A 22,480-nucleotide genomic window follows, 5' to 3' on the forward strand; every position below is an offset into this window, starting at 1 on the left:
AAATATGTGTGTAGGCATTAAAAAAAAAACAGTCGGAAAAAATAATAACAGTGGAAAAATAATAAGCACAAACGAGACAAAAGAATCTTAAACGGTTCAGCGAGCGGAATTAAGACCATGGGCTCCACCACCGGGGGGGGGGGGGAGGGTACGGGGGACGTGTCCCCCAATATTTTACATTTTTAACATTGTGCCTATGGATGCTGCATGGAAAGAATCGACTTCAAACAACCTTCGCCCCCCCCCCAAAAAAAAACATCGGGTCGTGACGGAGTTCTTGTTTAAAGAAGTAAAAAGGGTCAAATGAACGTTCTTTTAGGATAAGGACAACATTATCCCACAAACATGTTTTTTTTAACCCTCGCATGTGTAGGGGGGGTCGGATGGACCCCCTTTCCCCATGGTTTTTCGCGAATAACTCGCGTAAAAAGCGGCTGATCGCGACGAAACTTTCAGTACCATCGCATTGATCAATTTTACACCTACCCTGAAACTTTCATGACCCTGACCCAAATGACCTTTGACCTGTGACCTCTTTTCCGAGACCATGTTTGGCCGGAATCGCGATTCGGCGTACGTCGGCTCGCATTAGCCGCGCGTTTGCAAGCTTTTCGTGGTTTCAAACGTTCAAACATGTGATTTGATGTTGCTCCCATGCATTAGGGTGGCTGTCAAGGTCACCTGAAGGTCAGGTCAGGTCATTGACCTTTGGTGACCTCGGGTGACCTCGGTTCACTTTTTCGAGTTTTACATGTTTCTAGGCTAGTTTTTGGAGCTGAATTCGAATTTAACAACCATTTGAACATTTACGAAGTAGTTTTGGTGCCTTCGTAACATGTTACGAAGCTGTCAGAGGCGGTTGACACGTACTACGAATACCCGTCACGACGCCTACTGATTGACCTGACCTGACCTGACCCGACCTGGTCTAAATGCTTAAAGACATCATTTGTGATCAAAACTAACACGATATTCGTGATCAGTACCCCGAAAAACCCCCTTAGCAGCCACATTTTACGACTTTCTAATAGGTCCCGATTTTCCCGACTTTGGGTCATTGACCTGACCTGGAAGGTCAACCAATGACCTAGGACCTTAAAATTGGGTATCATCGGCTTCCTCTCGTCACGGGCAACACGCTCGTTTTTTCCGCGAAGCTCTAGCTCGATCAGGGGCCAAACGGCAAGGGGGGGGTCCAACCGACCCCCCCTACACATTAGAAGCTGGAAAACGCCGCACACATGCAAGGGTTAAAGGGACCCTCCCACCTTAACATTAGTTTTGAGTTGAGATAGCCAAATTGGTGGCCATGGCCTGAAAATACCGGTTTGGGCATTCACAACATCGAAAAATGCTTTAATTCGGAGATATGGAATTTCAAACTTGCAGTTTTCGGATTCTAAGGGGCTAATGCATTGGTATGCCCCCTTAGAATTTGTGACGTCAGCGGAGGTCTAACGATTTTTAAATCTTTTACTAAAACGTTTGGTAGCACGCGGTGGTATATGCTGCTTTGCGCGCAACAAATGCCGCACTTTCAAATAAAGTCGCTAGGAACAGCGGAGATCCCAGAAAGTAAACAATAGTAAAAGTCTAATATCTTGAAAACCGGTGAATATTTTTCGATGAAATTTGGTAGATATTCGTTTTCGCTCTTCCTGAACCGAGCGACATCACTTTCATGCCAATTCATTAACTTTTTTGAAGGTGGGAGGGTCCCTTTAAATTTAAATATAACATAACTCACCTCTTCTTTCTCGATATGCCGGGTAGGTATCCCTCAGTTTCTCGATCGATCTGCTCCGCCGTTCACGGTTGGCACCGACCTCCTGACGCCGGCGGGGAATGTCTGCTGGTCCATCAGTTCACCTCCCTGTTCTCCGCGGCGCATGCGATTGATAAAAGCTTCATCGACAATCACCGAGCTCTTCACAGATAACTTACCCGTCCCATCCTTCGCTGCACGCCTTCCCCGCTCCTGCACTCTCCCGCACAATTTCACAATAGCCTCAACAATTCAACGTGAACTACGCGAGTCACCGCGCCACAACGGACTGAAGCGCGCGCCGCGGTTTTCGAACGCAACGGCTATAATACTCATCACGCGAACTCACGCATCACGCAGGAAACTCACCCTGCCGCGCATGCGCGCATCTTCAAGCCGGGGGTACCTCACGCACAACTGCACGTGAATTCGCGAGAACTCATGCATTGCGCAGGAAACTAGATTTGCCCGATTTGCCCAAGCAAAACTCATTTCCGACTCAGTTCGAATTCACGAAACTAAGCACTCAGAACTCACGCATAACGAAGTCACCCTGGTGATGTGAGTTAGATCAGCCAATAAGTGAGCACCACTATCGTATTCACTGAGTTTCTTCATGAGTTATTACTGAGTAATGCCTGGCCTGAGTAAAAATTTTTTTCAGTGCTCTGACAACTTCGTAACATGTTACGAAGATGCCAAAACTACTTCGTAAATGTTCAAATGGCTGCTAAATCCAAATTCAGCTCCAAAAACTAGCCTAGAAACATGTAAAACTGGAAAAAGTGAACCGAGGTCTTCAAAGGTCAATGACCTGACCTGACCTTCAGGTGACCTTGACACCCACCCTTTTGCATGGGAGCAGCATCATATCACATGTTTGAACGCTTGAAACCAGAAAAGACTGCAAACGCGTGGCTAATGCAAGCCGATATACACCGAATCACGATTCCGGCCAAACATGGTCTCGAAAAGTAGGTCACAGGTCAAAGGTCATTTGGGTCAGGGTCATGAAATTCCCAGGGTAGGTGTGAAATGGATCAATAGGATGGTACTTAAAGTTTCGTCGCGATCAGCCGCTTTCTACGCGAGTTATTTGCGAAAAAACCGAGGGGTTCCGTTCGTCCCCCCCCCCTATACAGGCGAGGGTCTTATAGAGGGGGCAAACGGGCTTGGGGGGCATGACCCTAAATCCCCCCTGGATCCGCCATTAAATAGGCTGCTAGCTGCTGTTTTTCTGCCTTTCAATAGTCAACAGCACACCCAGGGCTAAAAAAAGCTCCGTCCTGCCGATGAGGTCGGCGACCACGGTTGCTATTCCATTTCTCAATGGTGCGACCAAAAACGCGGAATATGAATCAAATTTTCGAAGAATATCTTTGAAAAACTATATAAATATTGTTAAGAATAGTGCCACAACTTCAGCATCACTTATGCGCATCATTTAGTCAATGGTCATAGTTACTTCCACTTTACACTGGACGGTGAGCAAACATACCACTGTTGTAGGATAAACTACCACCTTCCGTACACGGGAATACTACCACGTTTCCCCATCGGCGCTCGTCGGCGTTTTCTGTGCGACCACCCGTGTTAAAGGGACCCTCCCACCAGTGTTCGCCACGGGCCGCAAAATCCTAGTCCAGCCCAGCCCAGGCCCATGGGTTCACAGCCCGGCCCAGCCCGAGCCCATTCATGGTAAAAGCGTCAAAGCCCAGCCCGGCCCAGCCCGTCAAAAATGAATGGGTTAGAAATTATTGACACCGCACAGATACCCAAAGGTAGCAAAGAAACAATATTTTGCGAGCCGCATGCACAATGCACATTGCATGCGTGCTTTAATGACTCGTTTTTGAGTCTTACACAGTAATAAGCTATGTAGTTATAGTTTTTGTCTCAGTTGCGAACCCCTGACTCAACTTAAAGGGACCCTCCCACCTTAACATTAGATTTGAGTTGAGATAGCCAAAATGGGGTCCCTGGCTCACAATTACCGGTTTCGGCACTCACAACATCGAGAAATGCCTTAAATCGGAAATATTGAATTTCAAAATTGCAGCATTTTGATTCAGAGGGGCTAATGCTTAGGAATACCCCTCTGAATGTGTGACGTCAGCGCAAATATCTAACGATTTTTAAATGTTTGACTAAAACGTTTTGTAGCACGCGGTGGTATATGCTATTTGCGCGCAACATCTGCCGCAAACGCCGCACTTCTAAAATAAAGTCGCTAGAAACAGCGGAGATCCCAAAAAAAGTAAACAAAAGTAAAAGTCTAATATCTTGAAAACCGGTGAATATTTTTCGATGAAATTTGGTAGATATTGGTTTTCGCTCTTTCTGAACCGAGCGACATCACTTTCATGCCAATTCATTGACTTTTTTGAAGGTGGGAGGGTCCCTTTAACAGTTCATGGCCCAGCCCATCCACAGCCCATCGATCCTTCATATTTGAGGGCCCAGCCCAGCCCGTAGCCCAGCCCAGCCCATGGCCCATTGGGCTGGCCCGGCCCATGGCGAACACTGCCTCCCACCTTAACATTAGATTTGAGTTGAGATAGCCAAAATGGGGTCCCTGGCTCACAATTACCGGTTTCGGCACTCACAACATCGAGAAATGCCTTAAATCGGAAATATTGAATTTCAAAATTGCAGCATTTTGATTCAGAGGGGCTAATGCTTAGGAATACCCCTCTGAATGTGTGACGTCAGCGCAAATATCTAACGATTTTTAAATGTTTGACTAAAACGTTTTGTAGCACGCGGTGGTATATGCTATTTGCGCGCAACATCTGCCGCAAACGCCGCACTTCTAAAATAAAGTCGCTAGAAACAGCGGAGATCCCAAAAAAAGTAAACAAAAGTAAAAGTCTAATATCTTGAAAACCGGTGAATATTTTTCTGTGAAATTTGGTAGATATTCGTTTTCGCTCTTTCTGAACCGAGCGACATCACTTTCATGCCAATTCATAAACTTTTTTGAAGGTGGGAGGGTCCCTTTAAACCAATGGGGAAGAGTGGTTGTCAAAATCGCCGACGAGCGCCGTTCATTGGTCGCCCAAATGGTCTCCTACTACGTGGTAGGTACGCGGCGTGGCGTATTACGGGACGGGACGCTCACCCACCGCGCCGGCGGGTGAGACTAAATGCTTACTTCGAAATCTAAGCTGCGTTGCGGCATTGGCGGTTATGTGCGGCGTGTATGCCGCATGATTAGTAAGCGGCGACCACTAAATTAAAAACTCAATAGCTTTGACCTGTTTTCAATGGATAACACTGCATACCAAAAATGTCCATCGCTCTCGTCATAGGATATTTAGATTTAAATAACTAACTTATCTACGCAGAGCTAGCACATAGCTCTGCGCGAGTGCTGAAACAGGCCCGAATGATTGTTTGTGTGACATTTGGTTGTCTTGCCACTGCACTGACTGAAATCATCAGTATTTAAGAGTATGGACCCAGAGTCTGAAATAAAGCTTATCTATCTATCTATCTATCTACATCATTGTTTTGAACCAAATTAATACTTTCAACTTGACCCTCGCCCGTATTTGTGTTTTTCCATCCGCGAACGTATAAGGTATAACCCCTTGCCGTTTCGCTCCTGATCAAGCTAGAGCTTCGCGGAAAAAACGAGCGTGTTGCCCGTGACGAGAGGAAGCCGATGATACCCAGTTTTAAGGTCCTAGGTCATCGGTTGACCTTCCAGGTCAGGTCAATGACCCAAAAGGCGGGAAAATTGGGACCTGTTAGAACGTCGTAGTGTGGCTGCTATGGGGTTTTTCGGGGTGCTGATCACGAATATCATGCTAGTTTTGTTCACAGATGATGTCTTCATTCATTTAGGCCAGGTCGGGTTAGGTCAGGTCAGGTCAACCAGTAGAGGTCCTGCCGGGTATTTGTAGTAGGTGTCAACCGCCTCTGACAGCCTCGTAACATGTTACGAAGGCACCAAAACTACTTTGTAAACGTTCATGTGATTGCTTAATTCGAATTCAGCTAGAAAAAAACTGGCCTAGAAACATGTCAAACTCGAAAAAGTGAACCGAGGTCACCAAAGGTCAATGAACTGACCTGACCTTCAGGTGACCTTTACACCCACCCTAATGCATGGGGGCAACATCATATCACATGTTTGAACGCTTGAAACCACGAAAAGACTGCAAACGCGCTGCTAATGCGAGCCGACATACGCTGAATCGCGGTTCCGGCCAAACATGGTCTCGAAAAGTAGGTCACAGGTCAAAGGTTATTTGCGTCAGGGTCATGAAATTTTCAGGGTAGGTGTAAAATTGATCAACGCGAGGGTACTAAAATTTACGTCGTGACCGGCCGCTTTTTACGCGAGTTATTTGCGAAAAACCGAGGGGAGTCCGTTCGACCCCCCCCCCCCCCTATAGGGCGAGGGTTAACTCACAGTCCGAACTCCGAACAAGTTCGGTCTTGTTTGTGAATTTGTCGGAGCATCACCTAAATCTAGTAGAGATGATGGAGGGAAACTAGGCTTTTAAGGAGGGAAGGGAGTCGGTGGCGGTCAGGGGCACTACAAGCTGGTGACAGGGCTGACATAGGTACCATGTTTTGATAGCGTGACTGAAACTTTTTGGGTAGCCAGGAAATCGCATGTGAGAGCCTATTGAAATTCTTACATCGGCCTTTATATGCACCAGTCGTATACTGAGGTGCGGGATTTGGCATACGATTTCCAGACAATCGAAAGACTGTTTGGAGCCAACGAAGGAAGGAATGAGTGAGTACTAAGTTGAAAGCATTAATTTGGTTCAAAATAATGATGCAGATAACTTAGTTATTTAAATCTAAATATCTTATGACGAGAGCGATTGGCATTTTTGGTATGCAGTGTTATTCATTGAAAACAGGTCAGAGCGTTTCAGTCTTTAATTTAGTGGTCGCCGCTTACTTATCATGCGGCATACGGGGAGCATTCATTCTGGCCAGGGTTCATAATGTCCAGGGTACGCTATGCCCAGTGTCAAAATGGCCAGTGCCTTGAATGGGCCAGAGTTCATAATGTCCAGGAATTGCATGGTCCAAATGTGGCCAACTGGCTGCAGATAGGGTATATTCAAAGAGGCCAGGGTTCATAATGTCCAGGGCACGATGTGTCCAGTGTTCAAAATGGCCAGGGTTCATAATGTCCAGGGCACGATGTGTCCAGTATTCGAAATGGCCAGGGTTCATAATTTCCAGGGCACGATGTGTCCAGTGTTCAAAATGGCCAGTGCCTTGAATGGGCCAGAGTTCATAATGTCCAGGGATTACATAGTCACTGAAAGTGACGTCATTGTGTAAAAAAAAAACACGGAATCAGCTCAATGCAAAGCAGTGCAGTGCCGAAGGCAATGCCTTAGGAGAGATTACAGGCAATAGTAAATCAAATATTTTTAGGTTAAGTGGTTATGTATCTGGCTTCAGGCCGAAGGCCTGAAGCCTGATGCATAACCACTTAACCTAAAAATATTTGATTTACTATTGCTTGCAATCTATTCATGCGAGAAACTATTTCCTTATCCCTGGTAGGCAAACATCATTACCTTAGGTTAGGTTAGGTTAGGTTAGGTTAGGTTAGGTTAGGTCAGGTTAGGTTAGGTTAGGTTAGGTTTGGTTGGGTTGGGTTGACTATGTAATCCCTGGACACTATGAACTCTGGCCCATTCAAGGCACTGGCCATTTTGAACACTGGACACATCGTGCCCTGGACATTATGAACCCTGGCCATTTTGAACACTGGACACATCGTGCCCTGGACATTATGAACCCTGGCCTCTTTGAATTTACCCTATCTGCAGCCAGTTGGCCACTTTTGGACCATGTAATCCCTGGACAATGTGAACACTGGCCAATTCAAGGCACTGGCCAATTCGAGCACTGGACACATTGTGCCCTGGACATTATGAACCCTGGCCTAAATAATACGCACCCGCGGCATACACGCCGCACCGCACATAACCGCCAATCCCGCAACACAGCTTAGATTTCGAAGTAAGCATTTAGTCTCACCCCGCGCCGGCCGTCCGGCCGGCCGCCAGCTGACTGCCGCCGTGGGGAAGGGACGCCGAGGGGAGGGGTGACGTCCGTCGGGCCAGCCAGGGGAGGGGTAGGGATTCGGGCGCAAAATTTCACTCTTTCGTTTGTTATATGGTGTATTTAGGCTGCGTTCGGACAGCCCGGTCACTGCGTGAAACTTCTACGCCGAGGAATTCCTCACGCAAACGCGTTTGGTCAGCGCGAAACGCTATGGCCAAACGGCCGAAAGGTGATCGTTTCCGTGAGGAGCTCATCGGCGTAGAAACTCCACGTGGAAACCGGGCTGTCCGAACGCAGCGTTAGCGATCAAACCGCTGCTTTTAATCCATGTTGTAATTACAGATTCGTGTACATTGTACATACACAGCCCCGTAGCCCGCTTGATACGGGCTACGGGGCTGGGAATAGCAGCACTTAGAAGTTAATTACTTAAAAAAAAACATTCCATTGCCTGTCCGACAACCAAAGAGCCATGGGCAGTGGGCAGCCGGTGCTGCGACCACAACATGAGTACAACTTGTGGTCGGCGACCACCAAACACCTTTTTTGAGCCCTGAGCACACCTATGTGGATTTCACCGATTTGAGAAGTCCAGAAACGCCAGGCAAGGTGGCTGCACCCTGATAAAAGAAAAAAACGGCGACCGAGCCGCACTCCGGTGGCATTGAGGTGTGGCAACCCACTCGAGTGGGCGGGGCTCCAGAGTTGGCCCCTGGGCGGTAGGCTGTTCCGCCGGCGAGGCCAAGGGTCACGGCGCGGGCCAGTCTGGTGCGCGGGTCACGAGCGGTAGACGGTGCACGGGGAGCTGCGGTGGACGACCTCGCCCCGGAAGGCGAGAGGCGACCTCAACCTAGTGCTAAAGTGCAAAGGGTAAGAGTAAAGAGAGCTTCGGCTGAGTCACCGCGCCTGAGCTTCAGTTGAGCTGCGGTCTCTCATCCGCCTCCAGTGATTTTATGTCTAATTGATTTTTTGTACCGTAAGTAAAAGTTTGGCAAGAAAACCAAAAAGGCTATTTGGTTTGGTTTAATAATCATTAATCAAGAAAGCTTCCAAAAGATAATAATTTTATGCTTTTATCACGTTTAGAAGTAAAAAGTAGGACTTCGAGACGCGCGCACCGACACGGGGGGCGGATATCCGCCCCCCCCCCTTTGGTTTTCGCGGATAGCGGGAAAAATGCGGCGCGTAACGCCGCGAAATTTGGTACGACTATTCTCTCATCAATTTTACACATGGTGTGCAAGTTTGAACCTCCTAACTTTTAAGGTCAGGTCACCAGGTCACTTTGAATGACCCAACCTCGTCACTTTTTTGCAACTTTGTCACCGTGCCAGAGCTACAGTAGATGGGCGGAGGCCTTTGAAAGTCGCAGGATGTTATTAGGTCATTAGTAGCTACAATTTGTATATTGATATCTCGGAATTTTGATGTCGGTGACCTAAGGTCAGGTCAATTTCGCGACCTCCCCATTATAAGTCAATGGGGGAAAAATCAACTCCCTGTTTTTACCACTAAAACGGGTCGGAATGGCCCCATATACCATACGTCCATATATGACTTCATATACGATCAACCTTCACTACCTTGAGGTCTGTTTTGCTGTTGGGCAGCTGTAAGGTCATGTGACGTCATCAAAGGTCACCAAAGTTTTTTTTTTTGCCAATAACTCGGTACAGGAACAAGATACAGCCGCGCGGATGGTCTCATGGTGTTCAGCTCGTCAAGACGCATCTAAAGATATACATGATGACCTCGAGGTCACGTGACCTGAGGTCAACCTTTGACCTTGACCTTTCGAGGTCAACATATATATCATTCGATGCGGATTGACGAGAGGATCACGATGATTCCCTTAGTTTGTTCCTATCTTGACTAATTCGAAAAAGTTATTCGAGAAAAACTCTCTTCCTATCTAGCGCCGCCATTTTGACTTTTTCGACCCCTGTGACGTCATCTTTGACCTGACCTGAAAATGACCTGTGTAAAAATTGTAGACCTTGTCCGTGCGTATCCGATGCCGTTTACCGCTTGTCGCTATCGTGCTTCGTTCTCGAGATCTCGGGGGGGGGGGGGCGGTCATCCCCCCGTCGGTACGAAGTTGGCGCATACCCCCGTCGGTGCTCGTGTTAATTACACCCGTTGACTTAGCAAACTACCTGCATCGTCATAAGTAACGTTTCGGCTTCAGCTCGTTTGCTGTTTTTCAGACAATCTGACCATTGACTATATGAGATCCCCGTAAAAAGACTGTGGCCAAAAATGCTGAATGCCTAAACGATTGGGGCCGTTTAGCAATGGGTCGTTATAAATCATTTTGTGCTTTGATTCGGAGTAGACATTTGCCTATCCGTCCAAATTGTATACAATGTTACGAAACATTATTAATCACGGTAGGGTATGACTCATGTCGTGTCTCCCTGGCCTGCCTCAGGGTTGTGTCGCTGTTCCGCTACTGTTACCTGTGACCGCCGAGAGATGGCACCACTGCGGCGTCTGGCGGCGCTACTGGTGGTGGCTGCTATCGGTTCCTGTCTCGGTACAGAGCATGAAGAGGAGACACAGCAGCTGCCCGTGGCCTGCCCCGTGAACAGCTGGTGTCTGCCCACTGGACTATGCGACCCCGACTACGTCATTTTCGACGCTAAAAATCCGATGGTGGGTAGAAGTCACGTCTGTTTCCATAATTTATGGTCGCTCGTTGTTCCGTAGACCGTATTCCTCGACCAATCTCTCCTTGTTCCACTGGTCGCGCCTAAAAATGAGTTCATTTTGCTACTAGTAGATGCTGGTAAGTCAGGCTCAAATCTGTGGGGCGATGTCTGTCTGTAGATAAGTCTGTTCCGATGTCCCTTTCCATCGGACGACCGACAGAATTGGACAGAACGGGACGGGACGGTATATCCCTGGTCCATCCATTTATAAGAGCATTCTAACGCGCCCCCACCGTCCCAGGAGGGGTCGGCACCGGGCGAGTACGTGTGCGGTGTCACAGACACCACGGTCAACTACGTCTGCTGCGACACACAGGAGCTGCTGCCGCACCACTTCAAACCGACGCCCTTCCGATGGTACTTCCAGAGAAAGGTACGCATAGGAGGGCCGGTGAAATGTTCAATATCAGTCGTCAGACGACAGTTTTGGTGGTTTTTATATGGTGTTATTGTTTGGCAAGTAAATAACAATTACCTATTCGAGCCTTAGCCCTTAGCCATAATTGGAATAGGTATTTAAACTTATAAGGAATGGTGTTCGTATCAGCCATCAGGTACGTATTAAGACGTTTTATTTAAAATCCCGGTAAAAGATGCGCATGTGTACCTGCTCGCGGTTTAAAATATAATTTTGTTTCATTCTGTTGACTTTACCTACACCTTAACCCTCGCATGTGTGCGGCGTTTGCCAGCTTCTAATGTGTAGGGGGGGGGGGGTCGGTTGGACCCCCCCCTTGCCGTTTGGCCCCTGGTCGAGCTAGAGCTTCGCGGAAAAAACGAGCGTGTTGCCCGTGACGAGAGGAAGCCGATGATACCCAATTTTAAGGTCCTAGGTCATTGGGTGACCTTCCAGGTCAGGTCAATGACCCAAAGTCGGGAAAATCGGGACCTGTTAGAAAGTCGTAAAGTGTGGCTGCTAAGGGGTTTTTCGGGGTGCTGATCACGAATATCGTGTTAGTTTTGATCACAGATGATGTCTTGAAGCATTTAGACCAGGTCGGGTCAGGTCAGGTCAGGTCAACCAGTAGGCGTCATGACGGGTATTCGTAGTACGTGTCAACCGCCTCTGACAGCTTCGTAACATGTTACGAAGTCACCAAAACTACTTCGTAAATGTTCAAATGGTTGCTAAATTCGAATTCAGCTCCAAAAACTAGCCTAGAAACATGTAAAACTCGAAAAAGTGACCCGAGGTCATCCGAGGTCACCAAAGGTCAATGACCTGACCTGACCTTCAGGTGACCTTGACACACACGGGAGTAACATCAAATCACATGTTTGAACGTTTGAAACCACGAAAAGCTTGCAAACACGCGGCTAGTGCGAGCTGACATACGCGAAATCGCGATTCCGGCCAAACATGGTCTCGGAAAAGAGGTCACAGGTCAAAGGTCATTTGGGTCAGGGTCATGAAATTTTCAGGGTAGGTGTCAAATTGATCAATGCGAGGGTACTGAAAGTTTCGTCGCGATCGGCCGCTTTTTACGCGAGTTATTTGCGAAAAACCATGGGGGGGGGTCCATCCGACCCCCCCCCCCTACACATGCGAGGGTTAAAATGACAACTTTTTCTCGTCACTATATACCTATATTAGTTCAATTAATCATACGTCTTTATAAGCAATTACATAGTTACTTCATGTTAGATGTTTCCGCGTGGTAGTAAATTTGAAAAGGTGTTTGATTTAATTAAGGCATAAGCTGTTATATCTGGCTGAATGAATTCGGTGAATGAAAAATGAGGCGTTTTCGGTAAAATAAACGTTTATCGGTGCGTGTGTAATTCTAATAAACTTGCTTGATCCTTTATTTTCGATAGGTAGGTATTAACAGATATTATTCATTGGGTCCTATTATAACCGAAATGGGCATTAGTTTTGATCTAAAAATGCTTTTCCGGTTTTCAGAGACGATTTTCGATTTTTGGCCCCGAAATTCGGTTTTTGGCCCACCGTGTCCGATGTAATTGAGTAATCGACTCGCGGTAACTTTCATCGCCTTTCCTATGCCACAAGCTTTCGAATGATATCTGGTTTTGCATATTTGCGTGCAAAAATAACGTCATAAATCTATGTTAAAGTAAGAAAATGTTGAAATTTTGTAAAAATTTGACATTTTTTTCGATTTCATTTCAAAATAGAGGAAAAACTAAAGGCCCTATCCAAATTCTGGGCCCAGTTCCTTGAAGAGCATTCAATTTCCGTTCGGAAGGTACCTTTTTAGTGCATTTTATCGGATTCCTGTGGCGTCCAGATTGAGTTAACCTAAACACATATCCTAAGTCATATCATATAGCATTAACCTGATAACGTATGCTAACGCCATAGGATCAACGAGGGGTCAACTGAGGTCATGTTGTTGACCCCTTGTGACCTCGGGTCACACGCAGGAACTTACTTTTGAGCAGTCCTGTCGCTCAGAATCTTGATCTGTACCTCCATTTGTTAGAATGATTCTTCATGCACTGAACACATATTGTCATGGAAATGGCTGGGGGCCCGTTTTTCAAGTGACTCAATCTGGACGCCACAGTAAACCGATAAAATGCACTAAAATAGTACCTTCCGAACGGAAATTGAATGCTCTTCAAGGAACTGGGCTCAGAATTTGGATAGGGCCTTTAGTTTTTTTTTTCTCTCTATTTTGAAATGAATTCGAAAAAAAATCAAATTTTTACAAAATTTCAATATTTTCTTACTTTAACATAGATTTATGACGGTATTTTTACACGCAAATATGCAAAAACGGATATCATTCGAAAGCTTATGGCATAGGAAGGGCGATGAAAGTTACCGCGAGTCGATTACTCAATTACACCGGACACAGTGGGCCAAAAACCGAATTTCGGGGCCAAAAATCGAAAATCGTCTCTGAAAACCGGAAAAGCATTTTCAGATCAAAACAAATGCCCATTTCGGTTATAATGGGACCCAATGAGTCCAAAAAAATCGGTCGTTACTCAGGAACAAAATGCCTGTTGCATAGTGTAATCGGCCCTTTCTATTCGGTCCCACGTATCTGATATATCATTAGGAAACTGCGAGTCGCAAATCTATAATTTGACTTATGACGTCACTGTGACGTCATTTCAAATGAGATCGACACCGAATTTGGACACAACCTTGGCTAGGTATTCAGGAAGGTGTGTGCAAAGTTTCGCTTCTCTATCTCTTCGCGTTGCGACGATATCGTCGCAGAAGTAAAGGGGGGCAACTACATATATGCCCCCCCCCCCCCCCCAGCGGCCGGCGGGTGGCGCTGAGGCCCAGCGGCCGCCGGGTTAAGTTTTACAGCCCAAAACATATCGGCGGTACGGGATAAAATTATTAAACCGCTCGTAAGTATATTTTTTTAATGTCTCTCCTATCGGCTCGACGTTTAAAAGATTTGTTCTACCTGCTCGCGGTTTAAAATATAATTTTGTTTCATTCTGTTGACTTTACCATACACCTTAAAATGACAACTTTTTCTCGTCACCTATATTAGTTCAATATTAGTTCAATACCTATATTAGTTCAATTAGTCATACGTCTTTATAAGCAATTACATAGTTTTAAGCAATGCGTTTTTAAACGAATGGTAAGTACCTACTGTTATTTAAATGCCTTTTTAACGTTATAATCACATATTCCTGACATTGGTGATCGTCAAGGCCCAAAATAGTGATGACCGTATTGACCGAACACAAGTCGACGGATTTGTACGCTTGACAGTAAAAGTCGATCAAATAAATTAATTAACGTGGTAACAAGCCATGTCAAAGCGTTCTGCGGCCAAAATCTCGAATTAACCCATGAAATATGCGTACGGAGATGAGGCAAAATGACTCGAGCTGACCACACGTTTTCATTTTTGTTCTCAGACCCATAGGCGGCGGAACGGGGAGGGCACCGGGGCACCGTGCCCCCCTTTGATTTTGGCATTTTAACATTAGCCCTATGGGCGTTGCATGGAAAGAATGGGACCAAAAGTCGGCAGTGCCCCCCCCCCCTTGCTTGATGGTGTTCCGCCGCTACTGCTCAGACCTTTGACATGTTTGATTGATTGCTTGGTTGATTATCGCGCATTGGTAAGCATCGTAGTGCATTTAATTAATATCGCACGCTTGATAAATATCAAGTGCAGGTAGGAACTAAATAGCAGAGGATAATGGTCCAAGGTAAACTAAAACATCGCAGCCGTGTGACGCATCCTAATTCATTTGTCGATGACGTCCTTCACGTAAACCGACCTTTTTCTGTGTGTTTGCAGGGCAGCAATATCGAAGGCGGTCTGGTGGTAGCGCCCTGGCCAACCTTTACCATCGATGACCTGGAGGAGCTGGAGAACCAAAACGAACTTCACATTGACGACGACGATGACTTCGAAAAGGACATTCCCGCCGATGACTCAAAACAGGACCACGATGCGTCTGAGGGTGAAGACATAAACGACGGCTATGTCGTCGAACCTGACAGCTTTCCAAGTCCAACTCGTAACGACGGAACATCGAACGAAGATCTCCTTGCGCAAGGTGAGCTGTACGAAGAGCTTCTGCGTCTTCGGGAGACCGAGCGTGAGCTGCTCGAGCTGCAGTATCAGCTCGCCGCGGAGGGTCGCGAAGGCAGGGCCGTCTCGACCGGAGGAAGGTCCAACAGGGTAATGGACCGCTATCCACATATGCAGGGCTCTGGCATGGCTGATATGAGCCAAATCGATGAAGAATCGCCAGCGGTCGGTGATGTTGAGAAGGCCAAAGCGACCCCGACTGGCCACGGGGACCTGTCCGTTGGAGGTGCACATCTGAGGAGATCCGATGAGCTGGGTTCTCGCAGTGAGCCAGATGACGATCTGCCCGTGCCACACATCTGTCCCAGCAGATCCATGTGCGTCCCGTGGAATCTCTGCGACGCATGGCAAGTCCTCTTCGACGCCGAGTCGTCCCAGGAAAAGGTGAATGGAGTGGGCTGGAACGTTTATCATTTATATTTCGTTAATGTGACAACTTTTGTCAGCAATATTTGACAACGACGTTTACGACTGTTTCTTCTTCTTTTTTTCAGGAGTACCTCTGTGGTCTGACCGAAGACTCTGAGATGTTTGTATGCTGCCGACGGCCCAGCTTCCTGGCGGATCAGGAGACGGGAGCCCCTGCCCCGGCTCCAGCTGCAGACGCAGCAAATGGTGCCGGTCCAGCTGCGGGGTCTCCACCTGGCTCTGCATCTGCTTCTGATCCCAGTTCTCGTGTTGCTGAGGATACCGTGCCCGATTCGGACGTGGTTCAGCTACCCTTGGACCACTTGGCGGAGCTTTTCTCGGCGTTTTCTCCTCCCCCTTCTCAGCATGCAACGACCGCTGCCCCAACAACGAATCGCGGGAGTTCGGATGGTTTAGGAAGTCACGGTCACTACTTGGAGGGCGTTCTCCTGAAAGAGCGTCCGAAGCGAGAGATCCAACCGCCGCCACCGTCACAGGGACGCGTCATCTACCCCTCTCAGATCGCTGCCGAGAGGCTGAGAGAGGTGCAACGAGCGGCAGCGGCTGCTGATGGGCAGGGTGGTGACAGCGAGGGAACGCCCTTCAGGAACACCCTCGGAGGAAGGCTGAAGCCAGCGGGATCACTTGGGACTGTGAAGCTGGGAGGTCTCACCCCGCCGCCGCCCAGGCCGTCTAGTAGGCCTGATGTGAGGCGTGAGCTCCCTATTCTGCCCCCGCTACCGTCGCCAGCGCCCATTCCTGCTCCAACCCAGTCACCACCACTGCCTTCGCCTCCAGCACATTCGAACGTTGAACAAGAGCATGAAGAAGCTGTGTCTGCAGGAGTAGCGCCCGCAGGAGCGGTGCCTGAGGCGCACGAGGAGACTGCGGTTCCACAGAAGATCGCGGTGACGCCGAGGACGGTTCCTCAGTTGGAGGATGTGGACATTCGGCCGCTGCGGGCCGAGATGTGGCGCGGGATGGGCCCGGATGTCCCGGTTGGACCTGTTGGTCGCTCCGCCGCTGGTGACGCCGACAGTCGTTCCGTGAATTCCTTGGACGCTGAGGAAGAAACTGAGAACAAGCCAGGAAGCCTGCTCAGTAGGATCCTAGACAGTCTACCGGGCGGGTCAGTCTCCTCACGACATGGCAGCCAGCAGGGGCAGGAGACTCCCCGGGGTCGGTTCTTCGGGGCTCCACGGCCGCCACTGCCGCTGCACCGTCCGACCCAGCCTCCCCGACACGGTGCACGACCTCCCTTCCACCAGCCGGAGCCCTTCCAGCCTGATCACTTCCAACCGGGACGCTTCCAACCGGATCATTTCCAACCCGGGAACTTCCAGCCTGGCTTCCAGCCAGGCTTCCAGCCTGATCATTTCCAGCCTGGTAACTTCCAACCGGGACATTTCCAGCCGGAGCACTTCCAGCCCGGCGGGCACGGTCCGGGAACTGGACCGCACGTGGATCAGGTCCACCCAGACAAGACGCAGCACTTCAATGTCCACGAGAGGCCGCCGCACCAGCAAACTGTGCATCAGAGGCCGGGGCAACATCAGCCTCCACACCACCAACAGGTCAGTCGGAGGTTTGCCTGACCGCTGGCTGAGGGATGCAGTAAACGCTCACGGTTTGAGATTTGAAAGAGTAAAGTGATAACCGTCCTTTTGTGTGTGGGAAGACTTTCGGACCTCGTTTGCTCGATGATCCATCTTCTGAAGGGTGAGAGGCTGAAGGACGAACTGAGAGGGATATGCGTGATAAGCACCTTGGCTAAGTTCTTCACGGCTTTACTTGTTGCTGATGACCATCCCCTATGCTTCGTTTTCCAGCCAGCCCTGTCCGCGCAGTGCGGTCGCGGCGCGGAGGTCGGTCTTCACGCTCGAGTGACCACTCAGCGGGGCGAGGACGGTGTCACCGGCTACGGCGAGTATCCGTGGCACGTGGCCGTACTGACGGTGGACCTGACCTACCTCTGCGCCGGCGTGCTGGTGGCGCCGAGACTCGTGCTGACTGTGGCCCACTGCGTGACGCCCCTACCGGCCGGTACCCCGCTGGTGGTCCGTGTGGGCGACTGGGACCTGGCCTCGGAACGGGAGCTCTACCCGGCCTACGATGTGGAGGTGGTGCGCGCCGTGGTCCATCCAGGTGGGTTGGGGATGTTTGGTTGTGCGCGCTACCGAGGCTGGTTGCGGGAGCGTTGAAATAGAGGCAATCTATCGCTAAATATGAATGTTCGGTGGCTGTGTGTCGAGCAAGGCAGGATAGGTAATATATATCAACGTTACCCATGTCGAGGCTCTCGGGAGTCGGAACGCTTCGTTGTAATCGATTATTTTCATCATTTCGACATGGCATGTCAAAAAACTGTGCTTCTTTCGGCAGAGTTTTACGCGGGTAACCTGCAGAACGACATGGCGCTTCTGCTGCTGGACCCGCCGGTGGAGGGCCTGCCGCACGTGCAGCCGGCCTGCCTGCCGCCGCCGCACGCCCAGTTCGACCACCAGCACTGCTGGGTACCGGGCTGGGGTCAGGCGCGACACGTCTCCGGCGACATCCACGATCCGAGCTCCTACAGCTGGGTGCTGCGCGAGGCACCAGTCGCAGTGGTGACGCCCGGAGCGTGCCAGCACCACCTGCGCACCACGCACCTGGGACCCTTCTACCAGCTGCCGAGGCGCGGTGTGCTCTGCGCCGCCGGCCGCAGCGGCAGCGATGCGTGCTTCGGGGACGGCGGCGGCGCACTCGTCTGTCCTCTGAAGGAGGACGGGCCCGACGGGCCGCTCTACGCTGCAGGTGGGTGCTAGCGGATCACTCTACGCTGCAGGTGGGTGTTAGCGGACCACGCTACGCTGCAGATGGGTGTTTGCGGGACGTTCTACGCTGCAGGTGGGTGCTAGCGGGCCGCTTTACGCTTCGGGCGGATGATAAACTGGTCCTGGTGGGTGATAAGCCGCTGGTGTTTTTGTTAGCTGGCTGCTGCACTTGTAAGATCTTCTAAACGGACTTTTTTACAGATACCTATACTGAAACGTACCGTTCAATTTGCAGGAACCAGTAAACGGTCATCGGTGTCTTATGCTTCACAACACTAAGTAACTCTTCGTCGCACCTCCCCCAGGTCTTGTGTCCTGGGGCATCGGCTGTGGCCAGGACATCCCCGCCGTCTACACCAAGGTCTCTGACTACCACGGTTGGATCGTCTCCGTGCTGGAGGACCTGGAACGGAGCGTCCAGTTTCAGCACGTTCCGGGAGCTGGGCACCCCCGAGAAGCCGGCAGAGAGGGCCTGAAGGCGTAGTCGGTCTGTGATGCTCTGTGTCTATGCGGGAGGGCTGTGATAGAGCGATATGATATGCGGTGTCTTCGGTTAGTCACCGATATATTTGTTGGGAACTTGTCGAACTGACTTGTGCATGGCTGTTATGGTGCATTGTCTCCGTGAATGAGTCACTTAGGTGAACGGAACGGCAGTCTGTGTCGTCAATCATGTGACTATGTGAATAACATGCAACATCGACTCGCTCAGTGGTTTGTGGTGTGGATCATGGATGTAAGCTCTGCGGAAAGGTTGGTCGCTTCTAGGGTGCGCTAAAGATCTTCGACGTAGGTACGTTTTTTCGGCTACTAACGTTTTTTCGGTTAGTCGTTTATTGTTTTCGTTTCGTTTATTGTTTCGTTTCGTTTATTGTTATAGCCGTTTATTGTTTTCGGAAACGAAAACAATAAACGACTAGTACCTAGCCGAAAAAACGTACATCGAATTACAATGTCTAGTCGTAAAAGTTTGAAATCACACGCTAAAGATCTTACTGGCATTGTGCTGAAACACTATTTTTAGTAGCTTTTCCTTACAGCTCGAGTTCAAATATTACCAAAATTTAAAACAGTCACCGCGTTTATAATATTAATTGATGGGATCAATCATTGGATGTCCCATTCGTCTTCGATAGGGAGTTTCAGGGATTTTTTTTTCTAAAATTAATGTGTAATTTAACGGTTAGGTACAGCGATAAGTAGTCGGGCGCTTTCGCATCCCGTTCGCCGACCAGACTACGATGGGCAGTCTAGGCAGGACCGAACGCTGGGCACCACAGGACAGGGATGTAACCATAGTCATAAACTGTCGCCGGCCGAGGGTTCCCAATTTAAAGGTCTCTGATCAACCGGTGATCTCTAATATCAGGTCACGTGGCCCAAGGGACGGGCTCAAATTTTGGTAAAAAAAACTTCGCCAAAACAGGTCGCAGAGCCGCAATTGGCACCATCGCGTTTGCATTGCTCAGGCGCATTAAATATAACTTTTGGCATTGTTTTTACTTCTTCGAGGATAAGGTTAACTATTCTTCACGATTCCGTGTGCTCGAGATAGTATCATATAGTTCGTTTTTTCTAAGTTCGACCCTCACTGTAAACATCTTTTTGAGCATAGCACGAGAATTGCTAGCTGAATTACTAAGAAAACTGGTTAGCGCACATTGTACTGCAGACATGAATAATATTTTCCAAATAAGTTTTAAAAACCGATGATGTACCGTTTTGTTAAACGCCGTACGATCTATTGATCAGTTCAGTTATAATTTCTGACAAAATGACTATTCCTGTGGGGTTGTATATAAAGGCACCTACGAGCTAGGAGTCTGGGAAATAAGAGCCAGGAAGAAATAATTTTGAGTAAAATTAATCGTCTGTGAAATCAATGTGCGCCAGCCAGTTTTCTAAGTAATTCAGCTAGCAATTCTCGTGCTGTGTTCAAAGAGACGATTACAGTGAGGGTCGAACTTAAGAAAAACGAACTATAGCTTTAGATCGTTCCCGGCGCAAAAATAGCAGTTTGCAATTTTCCCCATTGACTTACCTGTAATGCTAGGGTCACGTGACCGACCTAACCTCAGCTGACCTCTAGGAAAAATGCGAGATATACAGGTTGAGAGACCTCTCTATTCTCTGGGATAATAGGACCTGTAAGTTTCATCCTCTGTAAAAGCTCCTTGGCACTGAGGGTTTCGCGAAATTGAGACTTTTTAGGATCGTGCAGACGCTGTGGTTCATTTATAACGATATAGGTCAGTGAATCGACCTGACCTGAAAATGTGGTTAGTGTTTATAGACCCGTCTTGAATCAAAGGCAAGGTACCTATGCCTAGTTCCATTTCTTTATCTCCGGCGTGTTCTGAGTTATCGCGAAAAACCCTATGGGGGGCACCCAACCTCTCCTCGGTCAGCTAGGGTTGATAACGTATTGTAACGGAATATATTATTTACGACATGTAGACTTCAAAATAATTGACCCGCGCCCCACTGGGGTCTGTGTATACGCGCCCTACTGGGGGGGGGGGGGGGCTATTCGTAGCCCCCCTCCTAACTCCAAAACTACTGGGCTGATCGTCAAAGTTCATCTAATAGCCCCGGAAAACTGTCGAGCGAAACCTAATTTCATTGACCTCGAGGTCACCGATGACGTCACAGGTCAGGTCAAAGTAAAAATTATCGATGTTTGGCTTGTTCACATTTAAGGCTCTGGCTGCCGTCTTACAAGTCAGATCAGGCTAATTTGTGGTTCGTGAACAAATGCTTTAGATACTCTGAGGGTACCAAACTTGTACTTTGATTTTCAGGTCAGGGTCATGTCATCATAGGTCACGGAAATTTTATGTCATAAGTCGGTCACGTGACACATTTTTTATGGTTCATTTAGGCCATATATTTCGAATTCGGTGTTGCCTGTGTTATTTGAGGCCATTTTCATCTGAATATAGCTGAGGTCAGGTCACTTTCAGGTCAAAAAGGTCAAATTTTAAAATTGAAATTTTTCAACAAAAACATGTCTATCGGATGTTTGAGCTCAGAAACACGATGGTGCTATTTATATTGGTGTGCAATGTCAAATTCGTACAGAAAAATTGATTTGAAAAAAAAATAAATTGTGAAATTTTTGCTATATAATGCGTATAACTTGGCCATGTTTGAAGATATCTGCCTAAAACTTGCTAGAGTAAGTCATAAGCATGTGTTCTATCATATACAGTGGCGCGGGAACTTCTTCCAGACGGGGGGGGGGGGGCTGAACCATAATAGAGATTAACCTAGGGTGCCCCCAAATCTAGTTTTCTCACCGGTTTTAGGCCACTTATTTTTCAGATCTTGGCCTTTTCAACAAAAAAAACGAAAATATTTGCAAAAAAGGCAGGTATTCCGTCTCAGCTGAGTGAAGAAACTACCGTTTTGGCAGCCTGGAATAAAGGTTTTAATCTGCCAAATGAGTTGCCGAGCCAGTGAAAGAGGTGGATTTTTCACTTACATGCTTTCTTCCTTTGTGACCCACAACCCCTAATTTGGGGAGGACAAGCTGCCTCAACGGTTCCTGACCTCATGAAAAGTTGTGGGGCACCACCCCCACGGCCCCAGAGCTGTGGGGGCAATCTTCCCCCACTGCCCCCTCCCCTGGTTTCCGCGCCTATGTATGAATCTATGAAATTATTTTGGTAGATTTCCTATTTCGATTCCTCCAGCTGGGGGGGGGGGGGGCTCAAACACATTACGAGCCCCCCCAGCCGAAAAGTTGGAGGGCTCAGCCCCCGCTAGGGTTCCCGCGCCACTGTTCATATATATTTCGTTTTTTGACAAGTCTATCTATAATGCGTATAACTTGGCCATGTTTGAGGATATCTGCCTAAAACTTGCTAGAGTAAGTCATAAGCATGTGTTCTATCATATATATTCCGTTTTTTGAAAAGTCTATCTTTTTGAAAAAAAGATAAAAATACAAATTTTGAATTTAATTATATATATATATATATATATATATATATATATATATATATATATATATATATAATTTTCAAAATTTTCAAAATTTTCAAAATTCGAGATAGCAGTTTGATAGCACAGTCCATTTTGAGTCCTCTCATGCAAAGAAATCGGATCTACCTCAAAAACTGAGCTCTTGTGATTGATTCCCGTGGTTCAATGTTTTGCGTCGAAATCGGCCGAACATGATGC

General features: G+C 48.1%; 1 protein-coding gene across 1 annotated transcript; it reads left to right on the plus strand.

Moving 5' to 3' along the window:
- The first annotated feature begins 8,157 nt into the window (after positions 1–8,157).
- LOC122373272 lies at positions 8,158–19,006 on the plus strand. The gene is made up of 8 exons (XM_043351178.1): positions 8,158–8,686; positions 10,248–10,471; positions 10,769–10,900; positions 14,778–15,458; positions 15,569–17,056; positions 17,312–17,627; positions 17,865–18,275; positions 18,601–19,006. The coding sequence occupies exons 2-8, from the start codon at positions 10,292–10,294 to the stop codon at positions 18,777–18,779; spliced, it is 3,387 nt and encodes a 1,128-aa protein (XP_043207113.1). The 5' UTR covers positions 8,158–8,686; positions 10,248–10,291; the 3' UTR covers positions 18,780–19,006.
- Positions 19,007–22,480: the final 3,474 nt, after the last annotated feature.

This window comes from Amphibalanus amphitrite, unplaced genomic scaffold (genome assembly GCF_019059575.1).
Source record: "Amphibalanus amphitrite isolate SeventyFive unplaced genomic scaffold, NRLGWU_Aamphi_draft 001470F_arrow, whole genome shotgun sequence".
In the NCBI taxonomy this organism is placed as follows: domain Eukaryota; kingdom Metazoa; phylum Arthropoda; class Thecostraca; order Balanomorpha; family Balanidae; genus Amphibalanus; species Amphibalanus amphitrite.

Excerpts from the sequence above, each read along its gene's own strand:
- LOC122373272 (XM_043351178.1), top strand. The coding sequence starts at position 10,292 with ATGGCACCACTGCGGCGTCTGGCGGCGCTACTGGTGGTGGCTGCTATC. Across the intron at positions 17,628-17,864 it reads GCGCGCCGTGGTCCATCCAG|AGTTTTACGCGGGTAACCTG; the intron begins GTGGGTTGGGGA and ends TTCTTTCGGCAG. Across the intron at positions 18,276-18,600 it reads CGGGCCGCTCTACGCTGCAG|GTCTTGTGTCCTGGGGCATC; the intron begins GTGGGTGCTAGC and ends CACCTCCCCCAG.